The 18,451-nt window shown below is 39.8% G+C and overlaps 1 protein-coding gene across 1 annotated transcript in view; it reads right to left on the bottom strand.

Annotated features, from left to right (window-relative positions):
- Positions 1-8,112: 8,112 nt before the first annotated feature.
- The window catches only part of LOC122125154 (uncharacterized protein C2orf78-like), a 43,579-nt gene continuing 33,240 nt past the window's right edge, over positions 8,113-18,451 (bottom strand). The window contains 6 exon segments of the mRNA XM_042699721.1: positions 8,113-9,485; positions 9,632-9,719; positions 9,900-9,991; positions 11,245-11,994; positions 16,737-16,790; positions 16,793-16,819. Of these exon segments, the coding sequence (XP_042555655.1) occupies positions 8,113-9,485; positions 9,632-9,719; positions 9,900-9,991; positions 11,245-11,994; positions 16,737-16,790; positions 16,793-16,819 (2,384 nt within the window).

The raw sequence follows: 18,451 nt of genomic DNA, 5'->3' as shown, positions 1-18,451 counted from the left end.
TATTTGTTGTTGGATTTGTTGGGCCAGAATTTTATTGATAAGTTTGCATCAATGTTCATCACAAAGATAAACTCTAGTTCTCTTTCTTGGATGGGTCCCTATATGGTTTTGGGATGAGGGTTACAATGTGTTTGGTGGTGATATTTCCCTTTCAATTTCATTGAAGAGTTTGAAGAGTATTGGAGTGAGTTCTCCTTTGAAGGCCTGATAGAATTTGACTGTGAATCCATCTGTTCCTAGGCTTTTATTTTTGGTTGGGAGGCCATTTCTATTTCATTACTTTTATGAGCCTATTTAGTTGGTTTCAATCTTCTTAGTTTAGTTTTGTTGTATCAATATTTGCTAGGAATTTTTCTATTTCTTCCCGATTCTCCTCTTTGTTAGCATAAAGGTTTACAAAGTTTTACCCTGTAAAGTTCATGATCTTGTTTGTCTCTGTCATAGTGTACCTATTCTCATTTTAATGTTTGGGGGGAGGATGTGGTTTCTTTTTTTGGGCAGATCTGTAAGGATTTGTCAATTTTATTAATTTTTATAAAGAACCAACTCTTTGTGACATTGATTTTTTTCTATGGTTTTTTTTGGTCTCTACTTCATTTTTTTATTAGTAATTTTTTTTATTGTGAAAATACCATACAGAGGGGTTACAATTACAAGAGCAAGGTAATGAGTACATTTCTTATCAAGCATTGTTGCCTCCTCCTTTGTTTCCCCTTACCATCCCTGTCCTCCCAGCTCCACACAGCCTGCCCCCACCAAAGCTGTAAAGTTTGTTTTTCAACATATCTTATACATCTCATTGTTGCAATGGGTCCACCTGTATCCCTATTTAATCTATTTGTTTTTTCCTTTCCCCTCCCCAAATTATACCAACATCAAATACAGTGAAAACTTTGTTTCTAACATATTTATAAGATGATTTCTTTGTTGCTTTGTATGTCCCTCCCCCACTGTATAATCCCTATTTTCTACTTCATTTCTTTCCAATTTAATTTCTTTTGTTCTGTATCCTGGTTTGGGGTTTGGTTTGTTCAACTTTCTCAAGGTGCTTAACATACCTCATTATCTTGCTAATTTGAGATTTCTCCAACTTGTTGATGTAGGCATTCAGGGCTATTAGTTTTCCTCTGAGTACTGCCTTTCCTGTGTCCCAGAGGAGTTGGTATTTTGTGTGTTCATTTTTGTTAAATTCCATAAATGTTTGAGATTCCATTCTGATCTCTTGAGTGATCCACTAGTCATTCCAAAATGTGTTGTTCAGGTTCCATGGATTAGAGAATTTCCATGATTACTTTTGGTGTTGAGCTTTAATTTTATTCAATTATTACATTGTGACAGAATGCAGGAAATAATTTCAGTTTTTCTGATTTTGCACAGATTTTCTTTGTGGCCTAAAACTGGAATATTTTCCATGTACTGCTGAAAAAGATATATTCTGACGCGGCTGGATTGAATATACTGTAGGTATCTTTAAAGTAATAGGTCAAGGTTATTTAGTTCTGAGGTTTCTGAGTTTTTGCCAGGTTGTTCTATCCAGAGGCAACAGTGATGTGTTAAATTCATCAACAATCAATGTGTTTGGATCTATGTGTGTTTTTAAAGTAAGTAGTATTTGTTGATGAAGTTGGATGCTCCAGCATGTGATGTATAGATATTTAGAATTGCTTTATCCTCCTATAGGAGAAATACTTTTATTTTTATATAGTATCCTTCTTTTTCTCTTCTCACTAATTTTAATTTGAAGTCTATTTTATCTGATATTAGTCTTGGTACTCCAGCATGTTTATGGGTCTGTTTTCTTGATAGGTTTTATTCCTGCCTTTCACTTTCAGAATATGTTTGATTCTTTGGTCAAGATGTGTCTTTTTGGAGACAGCAAGTAGATGGATCTTCCTTTTTTTATCCAACTAGTCAACCTATGTGACTTAATTGGAGAGTTAAAGCCCATTAATATTAAGAATTAGGACTGAGAAGTGTTTGGTAGTTCCTGCCATGTTGTCCACCTTCTTATGGGCTGTGACTCATTATTTCTTACTAAATGTATCTGGATCTTCTAAAGGGCCATTTCTCTGCCAGTATCATGTTCTTCTTGGTTTTCTATATGTAGTACTTCTTTAACTATCTCTGTAATGCTGATTTGGTGAAGATGAATTCTTTCAGTTTTCCTTGTGCAGGTTTTTATTTGTCCCTTGGTTATGAAAGAGACCTTTCTTGGTAGTTGTTTTCCTTTAAGGTATAGCATACATCATGCTAGGTTCTCCTTGCTTTCATGTTCTCTGCTAAGAAATCTGTAGTTATTCTGATTGGTTTTCCTTATAGGTAATTCTCTTTTTTTCCCTGACAGTTTTAAGGATCCTTTCTTAGGTCTCTAGTGATCCTGTGGATTACAATGTGGCAGTGGGATGTTCTGGTCTGGTCTGGTCTGGTTTGGGGTTCTAAAGGATTCTTGTATCATTATGAATGTTTGGGAAGTTCTCAGCTAGGATTCTGTTAAATATAGTTCCTATTTCTTTTGTTTGTTTTTTGTCGGTTGTGGGTTTTGAACTCTATCTTGGGTGCTATCCCTCAGCACTTCAGCTCAAGGTGAGCACTCTACCACTTGAGGCACAGCTCCACTTCCAGTTTTCTACTGGTTTATTGGAGGTATGAGTCTCACAGATTTTCCTTCCTGGGCTGGTTTTGAACCATGATCCTCAGATCTTAGCTTCCTGAGTAGCTATGATTACAGGTGTGAGCCCACAGCACCCAACAGTCCCTATTTCTTTAGCTTCATTCTCTTGAACTTCCTCAATTATACTCAAATTATACCTTCCTAATTATACTCAAATTAGGTCTTCTGATTTAGCCTGAAGTTCCTGTCAGGGCATTTCCTGTTTGTTGGATTTGTTTTGAGTAATTATCTCTTCTTTCTCTCTAATGCCTAATCTCTGATTCCAGAGATTCTGTCTTCTATATTGTCTAATCTGCTGTCAAAACTTTCTACTTTGTTTTTATTTCCCTGCCTCGTAATTGATCATTTCTGATGGCTTTAATCTTTTATGGAAACTTTGTTTTAGGTCTTCTATGGACTTCTTCCTTGATTTGAACTTCCTTGATTTGAACTTAGCTGAGTGGATGTTTTTTCATTGGAACCTCTTTCCTTCCTTTGGAATTGATTTAGCTTTGTTTGTGGATTCCATTAATTCCTCTAGTAATCTTTGGTTGGTCTCATCGCACTCACATATAGTCTTTCTATCTTTCCAGTCAACATATTTATCAGCACTGTTTTTTTGTAGCTTTTTTTTTTTAGGGCTGAGGACCGAACCCAGGGCCTTGCACGCCCCAGGCAGGTGCCCTTCCGCTGGGCTAAACTCCCAGGCCCCTCAGCACTGTTTTTTAAAAGCATTTTTTAGAACTAGCTTCTAGATCTTTCATTCACTGAATTATTTTGAATGGGAGTTGAGGTTCCTTGACTTGCCATTTTTCTTGTGTTTCTAGGGTTATGCCCATTTGGAAACAAAAGCAAATCCAAAACCATAACAGAACACAATTTGGAGTAAAAAAAAACAAAACAAAAAAAACAAAAAACCCAAAGCTCTATAATTGCACAGACTTTAAATTAGAGGCTTAAATACATAGGTGTTCTTCTACCTAAATATTCCTTTGTTTTTCTTTGAGGAGGGGTATTGTGGTTCAGGAAAGGAGATTGTATATAGTTGCAGCTAGGGAGCAAATTTATTATTTGAGAGAAATCAATTCAAACCAAAAAGATAACAGGATGAGTCAAATAAAGTCCAAATGAAAACAAATACAGCCTAAGTCACAAACAATTAGGGATCAACAGACTAAAGAAAAGGAAGGAGAGAAGAACTAGAAATAAAGAAAAACAAGTTAAAGTGAAATTAAAAAATAGATATATAATGAAAAATAAAGATAGGAACAACTAAGAATGGAAGAATAAAGAAAAAAGAAGAACAGAAGAAGTAAAACTGAGATCTAAAATAAAATTTTAATGATATATTTTAAAAAATTTAAAAATTAAAAATAGAAAATTGAGCAATCAAAAATACATTCAGAATTAAGTACGCACACAACTAATCACCATAGACTATATATCTAAGACTAAATAGAACAGCAAAGAGAAAAAAAAGTAAGAACAATAAAAAAAAATGGTTCCCCAATTTGTTTGGGGACCCTTGTGTTTCCCAATGTCCACTTAATGGAGTCTCTTAATGGAGCCTTTCTTTCCATGCTATGATCAGCTTTCTTTGTGCCCAAGGTCTGGGCAGCACCCCAGGGTGGGGGGTGAGGTTCTTCATTTCACAGGTAGGAGACATCTTTGGGATTTGTCGGTTGAGATTCATACTGCTTATGTGTACGAGGTTGGGGCATGGTTGGATTCAGTGCCCTTCTTGGTATGGAGATATGGCTGTTACCTAGACTTTCCCACTTATAAGTCAAAGTGAACGGATGAATTCTCTAATCTGTTTGTTTGGATGGCCAGAATACCAAAAAAGTTCTGCCTTACAAATTTGGAGCCTTGCAGTCTCCTCACAGCATACAGAAGGAGAGGGATTTGCTTTGTGAACTTAAAATAGATAAGAGTGGCTGTTCTCAGCTGCATAGAATCTTTGCAGCTTGCTTGGATGTGGGTGTGTCTATGGTATATTTGGAATTAGTAGCCTTCCTTGGAGGTGGGGTATTAGCTCCTGTAGAGAGGTGCTAGCTTCCTCACTAGTTAGCCCAGGCTAAAATCACCCTCAACTTAAACAACCTGTCCAGCTTGGTGTTTTTGTTTGTTTTGTTTTGTTTTTAGGCCAGTGAGATTTTAGAGGCTTTCCGGTGTGTATTTTGTTTTTTGTTTTTTGGGGTTTTTTTGTCTTTCATTGGTCTTGAAGTCTGAGCCTGGGTACTGTTCCTGATCTTTTTAGCTCAAACTAGCACTTTACCCCTTGAGCCACAGCCCCACTTCTGGTTTTCTGGTGATTATTTGGCATTAAGCATTGCACGGACTTTCCTGCTCAGCTGGCTTTGAACAGCAATCCTCATATCTCAGCTTCCTAAGTAGCTAGGATTACAGGTAGGAGCCACTGCTGTCAGGCTGAAGCTTTCAGTTTGGTAATTCCATGGTGCTCAGCTGGCCTGAAGCCAGGCTGCAATATGTCTGGAATGCTAAGCTTGTCCTTGCTCACTTCTGAGGGGCAAGGCTGCCTCCCCCAGGGTGGGCCTTTTGTTTTCACCAAAAAGGAGTTGTGCAAGGGAATCACAGTCCTTTGCCCTTTTCAAAAATGCAACCATTTCTTTAGCAAGTGGTTCAGGCCAGGTGGTCCACTGGCAGGATAGTTGCCAATTTCAGAAATGGCATTATTTGGGGCTAGGAGTAGCCGTTCCCTTCCAGATGCTGTTCTCTGGGAAGAGGCAGGTCTTGGGAGGGGTACTCATACTTTCCCTTGGTGTTTCAGCCTGTCCAGCATGTGATGAGTTTTCCCTGTATCCCAGTATGGCCAAGTGAACTAGGGCTCCCTTTCCAGGTCTTTAAGTTCCTGCTGGAGCTACGTGGGAGCCTTGAGGGCTCAGCCACCACCACTACTACTGCCGTGACTGCTGTGGCTGCTGGAACCACTGCCACAACCACCACTGGTGGGTGCTTCAGTCTGTCTGCTTAACCAGGAAGTTTATAATTTGTTTCATTGGTATGTATCTCTTAATCATTATATATTATTGGTATGACTGTCTAGATCTGAAATGCTGGATGGGAGCCTAAAAGTCTGCTTCTTCAGAGAGCTTAATTAGTTCTCCCTTATGTATCCACTATTTTCTCCAAATTTCAACTGACTTTTTAAAAATCAATTTATTCAGTTGTAAAATCTTTGTAAAGATGACTACTAGGAAAAATAATGTACATCCATAAGTGTAAAAGTAGGGAGTTGCTGGTGGGCCATGTTTGTCTGTCATCTTAAAGGGGCTGAGACCTGAGGATCATGGTGGAAGTAGATGTGGCTCAAGTGGTTGGGGGCTGGCTTTGAAAGAAAAAGCTAAGGAAGAGTCCGCAGGCTTTACTTCAATCCAAGAGCTGGTACAAAACAATAAAATTAAAAGAACATTTGGTTTCTTTCTGCATATGCACTATTATGGTGAGTGTGATGAGTTATATCACAAGAAGTGATTTTTTTTATGGTTCTAGGGCTTGAACTCAGAACCTGGGCACTCTGAGCTTTTGCTCAAGGCTAGGTCTCAGCCACTTCAGCCACAGCTCCTCTTTTGGCTTTTTGCAGGTTAATTGGAAGTAAGTGTCTCCCAGACAATTCCTGCACAGGCTGTCTTGAAGAGAAATTCTCAGTTCTCAGCCTCTAGGGTAGCTAGGATTACAGGCATGAGCCAATGACATCTAGCTCAAGAAATGGTTTCTAACACAGTTTAGTGTTTTCCTACAATGGTCCTCCACACTATGTCCCTCTCCTATTCTCCTTTCCTGTCCTCTCTCAATCCGCATCACCCACTCTCTCCAGCTCTGCCGCTTGTGAGCACAGAAGTTGAACACAGGCCCCTACAGCCTGAGTGCAGTGACTGTGCATGCACAAATGCCTGTCTCCCTGGGATTCTGCTGGAATGGACTCCAGAAGAGATTGCTTGTGCTCTTCCTTTCCTGGGAATGGTTTAGTACGTTTTTAGTTTTTTTTTTTTGGTTTCTTTTTGGTCAGTCGTGGGGCTTGAACTCGGGGCTTGGGCGCTGTCCCTCAGCTCTTCAGCTCAAGGCAAGCACTCTACCACTTGAGCCACAGTGCCACTTCCTGGGAATGGCTTAGGAAAGCAGCACCTGCAAGAAAGAGCTGTGTAGGACATGGCCCTACCTTTAGTGTTTAATCCACTTCATATGTTTGATCTTGTCTACCCATAACCTACGGAATTTCAGTAGGGAAGCCAGATTGGAAGCCCCAGAGTGCTTGAAATCTCAGGAATTCAGTCTCAAGCCTCTACTGGAGGCCTTGACTTTTGCATTTAACGTGATCCCAGCCCATTGCTGAACCTCACTGATCAAGTGGAACAGTGATACTGGCCTTGTGTGTCTGGTGTTAACTGAAGTAGCACATCTTCCTGCCCTGTCCATGGGGATTGAATAAATGCATGGTCATAAATGGTGAGGCCATATTCTGGGTGGGCTTTATGCTTCTGTAATTCAGTTGGCTAGGCCCCAGGCTAGCCAATGTACCCAGGATAACAAGGAGCCCTTGGCTCTTCTGTGGTATATTCTCCCATATGGTGTATTTGCCTTTCCCTCTTCTAATCTTAGATAACTCATGACTGTTGGAGTTGTAATAATATTTTTGTTGTGTGACACTACTGAGGTAAAAGTTAGGGCCAATGTATTTTCAGTTAGCTTTTTCATTCAGTACTACTGCATTACCACATGAGCTTGAGCTCCCAGCTCCCCTCTCTGCTCTTTGCTGCTCAATTTGCATGACAGTATGTCTTATTTGTCTGCCATTGCTACCTTATAATCTCCATCTTCATATCTCAGTCTCTTGAGTAGCCAGGATTACAAGCAAGAGCCATCACGCCCTAACTTCGAAGTGCTTGCTCACTTTTTCCCCTAGGTGATTATAAGACATAAAGGTCTACATTTCTGAGGTTCTTCTAGACCCTTCTTCTCTACTTGTTAACATTTTCTAAGTTGGATTTTTGAAACCAACCTCATAATTTATGTCTTCTAACACATTGTTGATCCATGTTTCTTCTAAGAGCCTATATAATCTCTTTTTCCTTCCTACTCCTGGACTGTGTTAGTTATCCTGTCCTTAAACCTTTTCCTTACCCTCCCCTGTGACCCACACAATTCAGTTCCTTCTTTCCAGTGCAACCTTTGATTCCAACCTCTATCCAAAATCATGCAAAACTTTGGAAATATCATAGAACTCAAATGGCTTCTTCATTAATCTTATACTCAATTCCATTACATTTAATTGTTCAATTTTATTGAGTTTAAGTACATTAAAATAATTTTATTCTATCAAAAACTATGTATATCAATATATCTATATGTCATATGTCTATATCAGTGTTTATATCTTTGTATATAAATATATACGGGAAAATAGCTGGTATTCAATATGGATCCCACAATCGCAGCAGCTCTTACATTACATAGCCGTAATATTGAGAAACTTCCATATCTCTTTGCCTCTGAGCAAAAAACTGCAGTTTCCCCAAAGCAGTGTATTGGGCAGCAATTTCACGCTCTTTCTGGGCCCGCCTTTTCATGGCTTCACGCTCTGGCCTCTGCTCCTTGGTGATGGGATTTGATACTACTGGCCCAGGAATATCAGGTTTCCTCCATGGAATTGGTTGGCGGCTGAAGTCTTGGAGTAGATACTGGCTTTGAGGTTTAGGTGGTGACTGGAACTTGGTCCCAGAAGTTGACACAGGTTTCTGCTGCACAGAAGTGGAAGATGATGTTTTGTAGGGTTTAGGCCTAGCAACAGTAGATTGATACACACTAGGCTGGGGAGTGGTGGTCAATCCCTGTTTGATTGTTTTGGCTGTAGTTGGCTGCGATGTTTTGGTGGAACCTATGAAGCATGTGTTGGCTGTAGCTGGTTGAAATCGGCTGACTGGAGTAGGCTGAGCTGTGTTAGAACAAGGGAGAGCACGGTAAGGTACAGTGGGTCTCCGGGAGGCCAGAGACTGTGGCCTGCGAGAAACAGGTCGAGCTTGAGGCTTCTCCGGGGCTAGAAAAGGCAAAGGAACCAGCTTGACCTTCCCAGGTGGAGGCAGCTCATCCTGGGTTGGTGATGGACACTGGCTTTCACTCCTATCCCTTTTCTTGACTTGAGTAATTTTAGGGCCTTTGCCCTCATGGGGAATATCCAGCCAGCATTTCACAGCTGGAGTGGACTTGATTTCTTGTGTGCTGCTGGCATTTCTCAAGGCCTTGGGAGAAGGCAACTCCTTTTTCTTCTCACTTTTCTTCCCTAGTGCATGGAAAACCTGCACTGACTCCCACATCTGCACGCCTAGGTTGGTTCGAGGCCTTTTGAAGGTCTCTTGGCTAAGCTCAGGGTGACTTCTCTTGTGCTTGGTCTTGGGAATGCTTGTCTTTTCTTCTTTTTTGATTTTGTTCCCTGGCTGCTTGGTTTCATCACATTTCTTGGGGTGGTTCTCCCTGATCCTTTTGGTCTCTTTCTGTGCATGGCTCTTAGTTTTGCTGACCTTGCTGGATGCAGCTTTTGGAGATTTGCTGTCAGAATGCTTGTCTGTGTTCACGGAAGCCTGCTCACTGGATGGGATGTTGCACACAGTCACCTCTTCCTCCAGCAGGAGCTCTGGGGGCTGGCATTCGACTTTGACCTCAGGAGTTCTATCCACACTTTCCAAGGCTTCATGCTTGTTCCTTTGGACTTGACCAGTGGAATGCTTAGTGACCATTGAGTTTTCCTGCAGGAGAATCTCATTGATGGTTTCTGTACTTTTGATGTCAGTTGTAGTAGAAACATTAGACGGTTTGAGATCTGTGAATGCATTGAAAATCTGGTTAAAATGAATGTCTTTCACCATCACAGCACTGTCTCTAAGCCCACCTATTGTTCCAGTTCATTCCATTTGTCCTCAAGACAAAAATTTTCCCAATTGGCCCTATCATATGTAGACTACTCACTAGTCTTTAAGGTTATGTTTGGCTGCAGCTGCCAAATGTCAGGGATTTCTAAAGAGAGTAGTGGGTTATTTTGGCTTTCTGTAGTTTTCTGGAAGGTAACCAGAAGCTTTCAAAGCTTCGTTTAAATTTCATCCTAATGCTTCTTCTCTGTTTGTGTCTGGATTTGCTTGAGGCAAGGCCTAGGTACTAGAATTTAATACTGGACCTCTTATTGAAATGTCTCCAAGGTCAGGTGACACATGTTTTTCTCAATTACTTCAGCATTTACCTTGAGACTCTCTGCAATTTCTGGCTGATAATGTTTCTGACTTTGAAGTTGCAATTCTATGAAAGTTTCCATTCCCGGGTTAGTTTCCATCAGCCCAAAGTAATCACTGCTGAAATCAGTTCCTGGTAAAGTGAGATGTTCCACCCAACAAATTAAATAGGCATTTTTGATCCCCAGAAAAGGTGTCCCTAGGAGATGGTCTTATGATCCATGGACAAAACTCTGAATCAGTATATGGGTTATAGCTACTCTAATTAAAACTGGTGCTAATTAGAAGTCATTATTTCTTTTTTATTTCTTTTTTTGGGGGGTCTGGTCGTGTGGCCTGAACTCTGGGCCTGGGCACTGTCCCTCAGCACTTCAGCTCAAGACTAAAGCTCTACCACTTGAGCCACAGAGCCACTTCTGGCTTTTTTTCTTTTTGCTTATGTGGTGCTGAGGAATCGAACCCAGAGCCTCATGCATGCAAGGCAAGCACTCTACCACTGAACCACCTTCCCAGCCCCTTTCTTTTTCCTTTATAAGTTTGTTGTAAGTGAAATAAAAATGAAAGCTATTAGCACTCAGATCAATCCCATGAGAAAAAGTAAATTTATGATTCCTCAAATTTTTATACAAGTAACAATTTTTGTCAATCTCCTGAACATATAACATCTTATATCTCATCATGGAGGGTGGGGGGAGAATGAGAAAGGAAAGATTTTGTGTGAGTTTGATTTGTGAGTTTCTGTGTGGTGGGGTGTAGGGGAGTGTGTGTAAGAGAGACAGTGAGTGAGTATGTATGTATGAGCTCAATGGTTCTGGGGCTTGATTTCAGAGCCTTTTTGCTTCTTTCAATATTTTTCTTAGGGCTGGTACATTAACATTTCATATGGACCACTAGGGTTGACATTTGTTTGTGAATTGAAGATGCTGAAAAAGATCTGTCTCCTGAGTAAATAGGCCACAGCATGAGGCACTGGTGCTCAGATCAAAAGTGGTCTTCCTGCCTGCAAAATACAGAGAATGTATGTCTTATGGCCTGTTGCCTTTGGGCAGCATCTCTGAGTATGTGAATGTGTGATTGTGTGTGTGTATCCCTGTTTGTATACTGTACTCAGGGGCTGTGCACTCTGAAATTTTTTGGCTCAAGGGTAGCATTCTACCGTTTGAGGCACAGCTCAAGTGCTCCTCCATTTGAACCATACCCTTAGCCATCTGCTTTATGCCTGAAAATGGAGGTCACTTTTTGAGTGTGGTTGTTGAGACTCAGGACTACATTTGTGAACTCTCTGCTATTCAGATGCAGATTGTCCCCTCCTTTTGTACCCTGCTAATCCTATTCCTCTTTGCTGTCTGGGCTTACCTTGGAAATTGGTTTCTGTGTTAGGTTGAGCAGACACAGAGTAGTAGATTCCAGAAGTGGAGACTGTTGGTAGGACATCTGTGGGCTGGACCTCTTGGAGTGTCATCACTATTTCAGGCTGAGGAGCAAAGAACCCACTCCCTGTGTAGGACACAGAGCCATATGATTGCAGGCAGGGACCAGGCTCTCCAAATAACAGAGGGCCCATAGTGTTTTGATTATAGTAGTAAACCTGGTTTCTTTGTTGGTAGGGAAGTAATATGCTACTCTCTTGATGTGGAATCTGAGATAATGTCCCCTGAACCAGGCTGGCAGACAGTGATGGATACAGAGGGACTATGGCATTGGCATCCACATATCGTGGTGTCACAGCCATTGAAGGGACTGCTGTGCCCTGGTTGAGAGTCACGGTGAAGTCTCTAAGTTCAGATGACTTCTTTTTAGTGTGTCCTGTGTACTTCCTTTCAAAAGTACTGGGATAGGAGGAAGCTGAAGTGCAGCTGTGGTTCTGGCCAGTAACTCCTGTCAGCATGGGTGTGCTAGAATGTTGGTAAAGATAGGCAGTACCCGTGAGTGGCTGGAAAGAGATGCCAGAGGTTGATGGTAGTGGCCATGTTGAAGTGAAGGCTGGAGTTGAGGCTCTGGAGAGGTTGTAGACATGTCCTGCTAGAGAAGTGGCATCGCTCACCACAGGAACAGAGAGCTGTGGTGAGTTTGCAGTTCCAAGTAAAGATGGATGTTGGAAATTGTCTGCAAAAAGCAAAAGGATGGTAAAAAATGAATGAGACTGACAAACTCCACTTTACTTGAGGAGCAGTATATTTGAAGCTGGCTATGATCAGAAGCCCTCTAATACCAACAATCACTGACTTATCAATGATCAGTTTATAAGTCAAAGCCATTTGGTATTCTTCTGATGAACTTTCCCAAGCTGTGCAACAGAAGACACCAAGTGGTTCCTGTGTTGTTTTCTGGGTAGAAACAGGCTTCTCCTTTGCTTCTCTGTCTTTCCCTTAGTCTGCACTTGTATTTGCTCCTAACTATGTCCTAGCATGGAACCATTTTAGATCTCAGATATCTTTAGAGCACTTTTTAGATTATTTCAGGAGTAAGGAAACTGATGGTCAGAGGTCAGCCTGATTGGTTTGAGTACTTCCTTCGTATTGCTATGAGCACCATGTTACAAAGGATGAGCAGATGAAAAATGCACCACAATCAAGAGAAAGAGAATTTTTATGAACCAGTTGATGTTGGTTATGAGAAAACAGTGATCCTGTTTTCATTGTTCTTGTTGTTGTGACACCTTTTATAAGTTGCAGGACACTTATAGAGTTCATTTAAAACACAGACAATAAGATAAGCCAAGTTAGACCTCTTCAGGTCTTCAGGTCTGCCTTCTGACCTGAAGTCACAATGCCTACCACAGAGATAACTTCCTCAAGAAATGCTTTTTGCAAGAAAACTGTGAAACTTTCTGAGCTTCTACTTATTCATCAATGACATATTATATATGCAAATAGTCATAATAATAAGTAATGAACAAAAGTCTCATACATGATTGATATGGAGCTAGATATAGTCAGTTCTGAAAAGTTAGACAAAGTAAAAATATGATATATAATTAAATATACAACGATATTAAAGATAATTTGGATATTATCAATCTTGTTTAGTATATTTACCAGTAAATGAAGTGATGTTATTATATGTGTAATATTAAGCAAATGGACATTTGTCCTTCATTTTAGCCAAAATCTAGCACAGATGTGAAAGTTGGTTTTGAATTAAGAATGTGTGTGTGTGTGTGTGTGTGTGTGTGTGTGTGTGTGTGTGTGTGTCCCTATTTAGAGACTTGCACTCATGGCCTGAGCAATTTGCCTAGGTTTTTTTGCTCAAGGCTAGCATTGTACCGCGTTAGCCACAGTTCTACTTCAGACTTTTCGTGGTTAACTGTAGACAAGGATCCTAATATCTTTGAACTGCCATGTTCACAGAATATCCTCCTGAGTAGCTAGGATTATAGGCATTAATTGCTGGCACCTGGCTCAGAACTTTTTTTTTTGAGACAGTTTGTCAGTTAATTGATAAGACTGACAGCAAACTTTCAACCTCAACTTTTTAAGTGCCTAGAATTCCAAGTAGCTTGGAATATAAGATACCACACTTAGCTCATTTTTGCATGCAATTCAAGTCAGTACATATGTTTCTTCACTTAAAGGTACACCACCTCTACCTCCTATCTCTCATTGACACATCTCTCTTTTCTCATCCTGCCTCAATTGACAATAGTAAGTCATCCTCTCCATGAACATGGATAACTTCATTTACTTGACTGTTGCTTTGATTTCTTTCACCAAAGCTTTGTAGTTTTCAGCATACACATCCTACACATATCTTTTGTAATTATTCTAAGTATCTCATAATTTTGATAGTATAAATGGTCCTTTTAATTCAAATTTCTAATGTTTATTGAGAATGATTAGTTATTATCTGACCTTTCATCCTGGGAGTAAGGTAACTTATCTTCTTTGGAATTTTTTTGCATCAAGTCATGTCATATAAGCAGTCATAATTGATGTAGACCAGTATTTTTTTAATGGATAGGAAGCCTAATACCTCTGTATTTCTAACATGTGGGATGCTGAGGTTAAAGAATCACTCTTGTCAGGACATTAAGATCAGTTTGGGCAACATAGCACAAATGCAAAAAAGAAAAAACTAGAGCAAGAAACAAAACCCAAAATGGTATAAAGGACAGCAAATCACCAAAAGTAAAAGAATCCTATTATTGTAGCCATTCCTATTTCTCTAAATATTACACTCCAATTTAAAGATATTAATTGTACTAGCTAGATATTTTAATTAATATAGTAAAAACAGAAGCACCAAAAATTCTTTGAAAGATTTTGGAAGTTTTCATATTTATTCTGAAAACCTAATTTCATATTCAATCATGAGAAAAATCATCTTCAACATAAGAAAAATATGACCACCCATAAAAAGTAATCACTATTAGAATTCTATTATGATCATCATGATCATCATTTTCTTTTTTTTGGGGGGGGGGGTCCGGTCATGGGGCCTGAACTCTGGGCCTGGTCGCTGTCCCTCAGCTCTTCAGCTCAAGGCTAGTGCTCTACCACTTGAGCCATAGCGTCACTTCCGGCTTTTTTCCCTTTTGCTTATGTGGTGCTGAAGAATCAAACCCAAAGCCTCATGCAAAGAAGGCGAGCGCTCTACCACTGAGCCACCTTCCCAGCCCCATGATCATCATTTTCTTTACTGGCAATGCAACAAAGACCTTTGTGTGCTATTGCTACTGCAGCTTAAATTCTGGGCCTGAATGTTATTTTTCAGATCTGTGTGTGTGTGTGTGTGTGTGTGTCTGTGTGTCTGTGTCTGTGTCTATTCAAAGCAACAGCTCTGCTAGTGGAGCCTCAGCTGTACTTCAGACCATTTGGGGTGCTTAATTGAAGATAATAGTTTCAAAGATACTTACTTTTTCAGTCTGGCTTAGAAGTGTGATCCATAGATCTCAGCCCTCTAAGTAGCTAGGATCACAGACAGGAGCTACAATGCCAGGCAGAATTAAGGCCTTTTATATTTTATCTATGTAATGTGATACTGAAAGTGCCTTGCTAGTGCAGTAGGTAGCACATCAGTGTCATATGTGCTACTGAGCTATATTCCCATCCCCAAACAACTCTTTAACTATAGAAAACCAAAATGGACTTTCAAAATTGTTTTAAATGAATGTGGAAGTAAAGATATGGAGATTAACTTTTGCTTTTTATTCTTTGAAAAGTCTTTCTCTTTGATTTTTGGATCTCAATGGACTGATTTTTAGTATGTTTTGTTTTAGCCAGAAAGATAAAATGCATTTTTTATTTGAACTACTACTGATGAAAAGTAGAGTATTTCATATATATTTATATTTATATTTATTGTATATTTTACACATATATATACATATATATGTGGGTGTGTGTGTGTGTATATATATATATATATATATATATATATATATATATGCATGCCTGGCCATTATGACTCTTATCCTAGCTCCTCAGATACCTGAGGTTTGAGGGCCATGGTTCCAAGCTGCTCCACCCCACAAAGCCTGTGAGACTCTTATTTCCTTTTAAGCAGCAAAACCAGGAAGTAGAGGTGTGGCTCAAGTTGTAGACCACTAGCTATGAGCTAAAAATCTTAGAGACAGCACCCAGACTTGGAGCATAAACCTCGGTATTCACACACACACACACACACACACACACACACACCTCCATGAAATTTAAAAATCAGAATGAAAAGTAATGCTGAAATTTATGTTGCACAACCCTCTGTAAGAATCCTTCCTAGAAATATGTTATAAAGAACCATTTCTACAATACATGTCTAAAATGTTCACATTGGAAACTTTCAAGACAGGGCTCAGCAGCTCAGTTCTCGGATCCTAACTACTCGGGAAACAGTCCAGGATGGTGGCTTGACAGCCTTCTAGGCAGGTTAGTGAAATTTCATCTCAATCACATAACCTCCTGTAGTGGATCATGACTGTGGTCACTGGTACAAGGGAGTCATAGCTGGAAGGATCATGCTTTGAGGGTGGCCTGAAGTAGAACTCCAAATCCTGTCTGAGAAAATAACAGAAACAAAGAGGGCTGGGGCATGGCTGGCACCAGTGCTATGCCCTGAGTTCACAGGTTGATAAAAGGCACTATCAAGCACCATCTGTATTCAGAGTCAACTGGAAAAAACATCACAAGAAATACAAAGCAGGAACCATCTAAAGGTGACTTCTCAAAAACTGCTTTTACCCTTAGTTTGCTTTGTGGTCCACTAATGTGTACTTTGACTAAAACTAACTGCACTTTGCCTTGCTTTGGTTAGATTGTACTCTGTTTCTGTGTGTTGATTTTAAAAGGTTTGATCTTCTTCAGCATTCCGTTCTAAACCACCTCTCTTTTCTTGAGAATGTCCTCATGCTCTTCATAGCTGTGGTTCTATCCTATTTCTCATCCTCCTCTTTATCTTTTCTTAACCCCTCTAGTTCCTGGTGAACTTTTCCTTCCAGACCATCTGTCTAGTGCTAGTGTGATCATCCCTCCTCTCTTCCTGTTTTTCTCTGTGCCCCATTTGAGCAGAAATATTTAAACACTTAAATGTTATTCTTTGAATACATTAAATTTGAAATACTAAAGTGGAACGAGCTGTTGAAGAACTCTGTTACAGATAAAGTATCTTGGATAGAGTTTTCACCTCATGCAGGTTTCCTTCTCCATTAATTGGTTTAAAATTGACACTCTGAAGAAGTCTATGGCTTCAATCTCCATCCATGATTATCCTTTAATTAAGCATAGTGTTAAAAATCAAAGTGATCCCAGATTGGCCAATTTATTATCTTCATGTAGCAGACAAAGCAACAGATTTTGTCACAGAGTAAATTGTGTGGCTAAGTTACATACCAAGAAAACCCTTTTTCTCCTTACCAGACATGCTGAGAGAAGGGGTAATATCAACTGGAGATACAAGGGATGAGGAATGACACTTGAGGATGTGTGGATAGCTGAAGCTAAAGAGCACGAGTGTGTCCAGTAAGGAGCTCACTGGATTCTGCTCACTGGGCACTGGTCACTTGCGATGATGCAAATATACGAAGGATGCCATGGTAACCCCAAGATTCTACTAGGTGGTGATAGGTTTGGTGGGAGAATGATGTCATTAGTTAGGCAGTTGAAAGGTCTGAAGTAGCCAATCACAAGATCAGAATCTGAACCAGAAGAGGGGATTGGGTAGAGAATGCCAGGAGAGCTTTAATAACTCCTGATGGTTGGTCTTGGATGATCTGAAGTCTACAAATCAGACATACTATCCCCTTTCATCTAGGCTCTTAAATGGAAGACATCATCTCAGTGTTTCTCACCAATGTTCATTATTAAAGCTATTTATAATTTGTCCATTATATTTCACCTCATAAAATATTATAATTACTTTGTGCATATAGTTAATGTGCTTGACAAAGAAAGATCCTTGAGGTTGAAGCCTTACACTTGTTCTAAGATCATTTTGTTGACCCAATTAGTGAACTTACTAGAACTTTCAAATACCCAAAGAAGAATGAAAGAGCTCTTTTGTTACCTGATTGAAGAGCAGGGTGAAGTACATTGTTGGTGCCTTGTAAGGAATTTTGTAATCTAAGGCACTTGCCTTCTAGTGTCTTCTCCTTGACATCTTTGTTCTGGGTTGTTCTAGGCCAGATAGCACTTGCATCTCTCCTCTGTTCTTCTTTTTTCTTGGATAAATCTTGATTTTGATTCTTCTATGTGTTATTTTATATAGGTCCTGTGATTTGAACTCAGAGCAAGGGTAGTCCCAGAACTTTTACTTTTTAAATCAAAGCTAGCACTTGAGCCATAGCTACATATCTGACTGCTTGGTCATTAATTGGATATAAGAGTCTCATAGACTTTCCTGCCTGGACTGGCTTAGAACCGTGATCCTCTCATCTCAGCCTCTTGAGTAGCTGTTATAACAGGCCTGAGCCCTGGTCACACTAGAGTTTGCATTCTTATACTATGGATGTTTACTCCTAGAAGCAGAGATCTTTTCTTTGCCCTGATACTCTGAAATGTGGTGTGTGCACGTTAGAAGCAAACATTAAAGATGAAAGATACAGTTGAATGCAGAGTTTACTTTTTCTGACTTTAAACAATTATTTTGCTTATAATTTGCTTCCCCTGGCTCTTTGGGCCATGTAGTCATGCACTATCTCGTTCATTCTTATGCCAGAAGCATGGAGGATTTTTCCTTTCTCTTCCATAAGTGAAATGAGGGTGGCAGTTACTGTAGCTTCCCTCTCCTTATCAACCACCACTATAGAATTCTGGGGCTCTTGTCCTCTCTGTCTGCCACACTTGGATGCAATGTCAGGCAAAATGGAGAGCAAATAGAGAAAATACACAATGATAGAGCACCTGAAAATGTGTAGATTTGAGAAATGAGACTCATGTGGTCAGGTTTCGGTTTGGTTTGGTTTCATGAAATAAGCACCATTTAGCCGCATTTTGTATTTAAGGATCATACAATTGAGTATTTTTGTTCAAAAACTTCTCAGAACTTTATACAATGAAGAGAAAAGGCTTTAAAAGTAAAATATTAATAGTTTTCCTTTTGTTTTGTATTGAATATCTCATTTATGCCACTG

This window comes from Dipodomys spectabilis, unplaced genomic scaffold, assembly GCF_019054845.1.
Source record: "Dipodomys spectabilis isolate Male_0828 unplaced genomic scaffold, ASM1905484v1 ptg000262l, whole genome shotgun sequence".
In the NCBI taxonomy this organism is placed as follows: Eukaryota; Metazoa; Chordata; class Mammalia; order Rodentia; family Heteromyidae; genus Dipodomys; species Dipodomys spectabilis.
The sequence above is the reverse complement of the archived record's forward strand: the minus strand, read 5'-3'. Positions and strand labels throughout refer to the sequence as shown.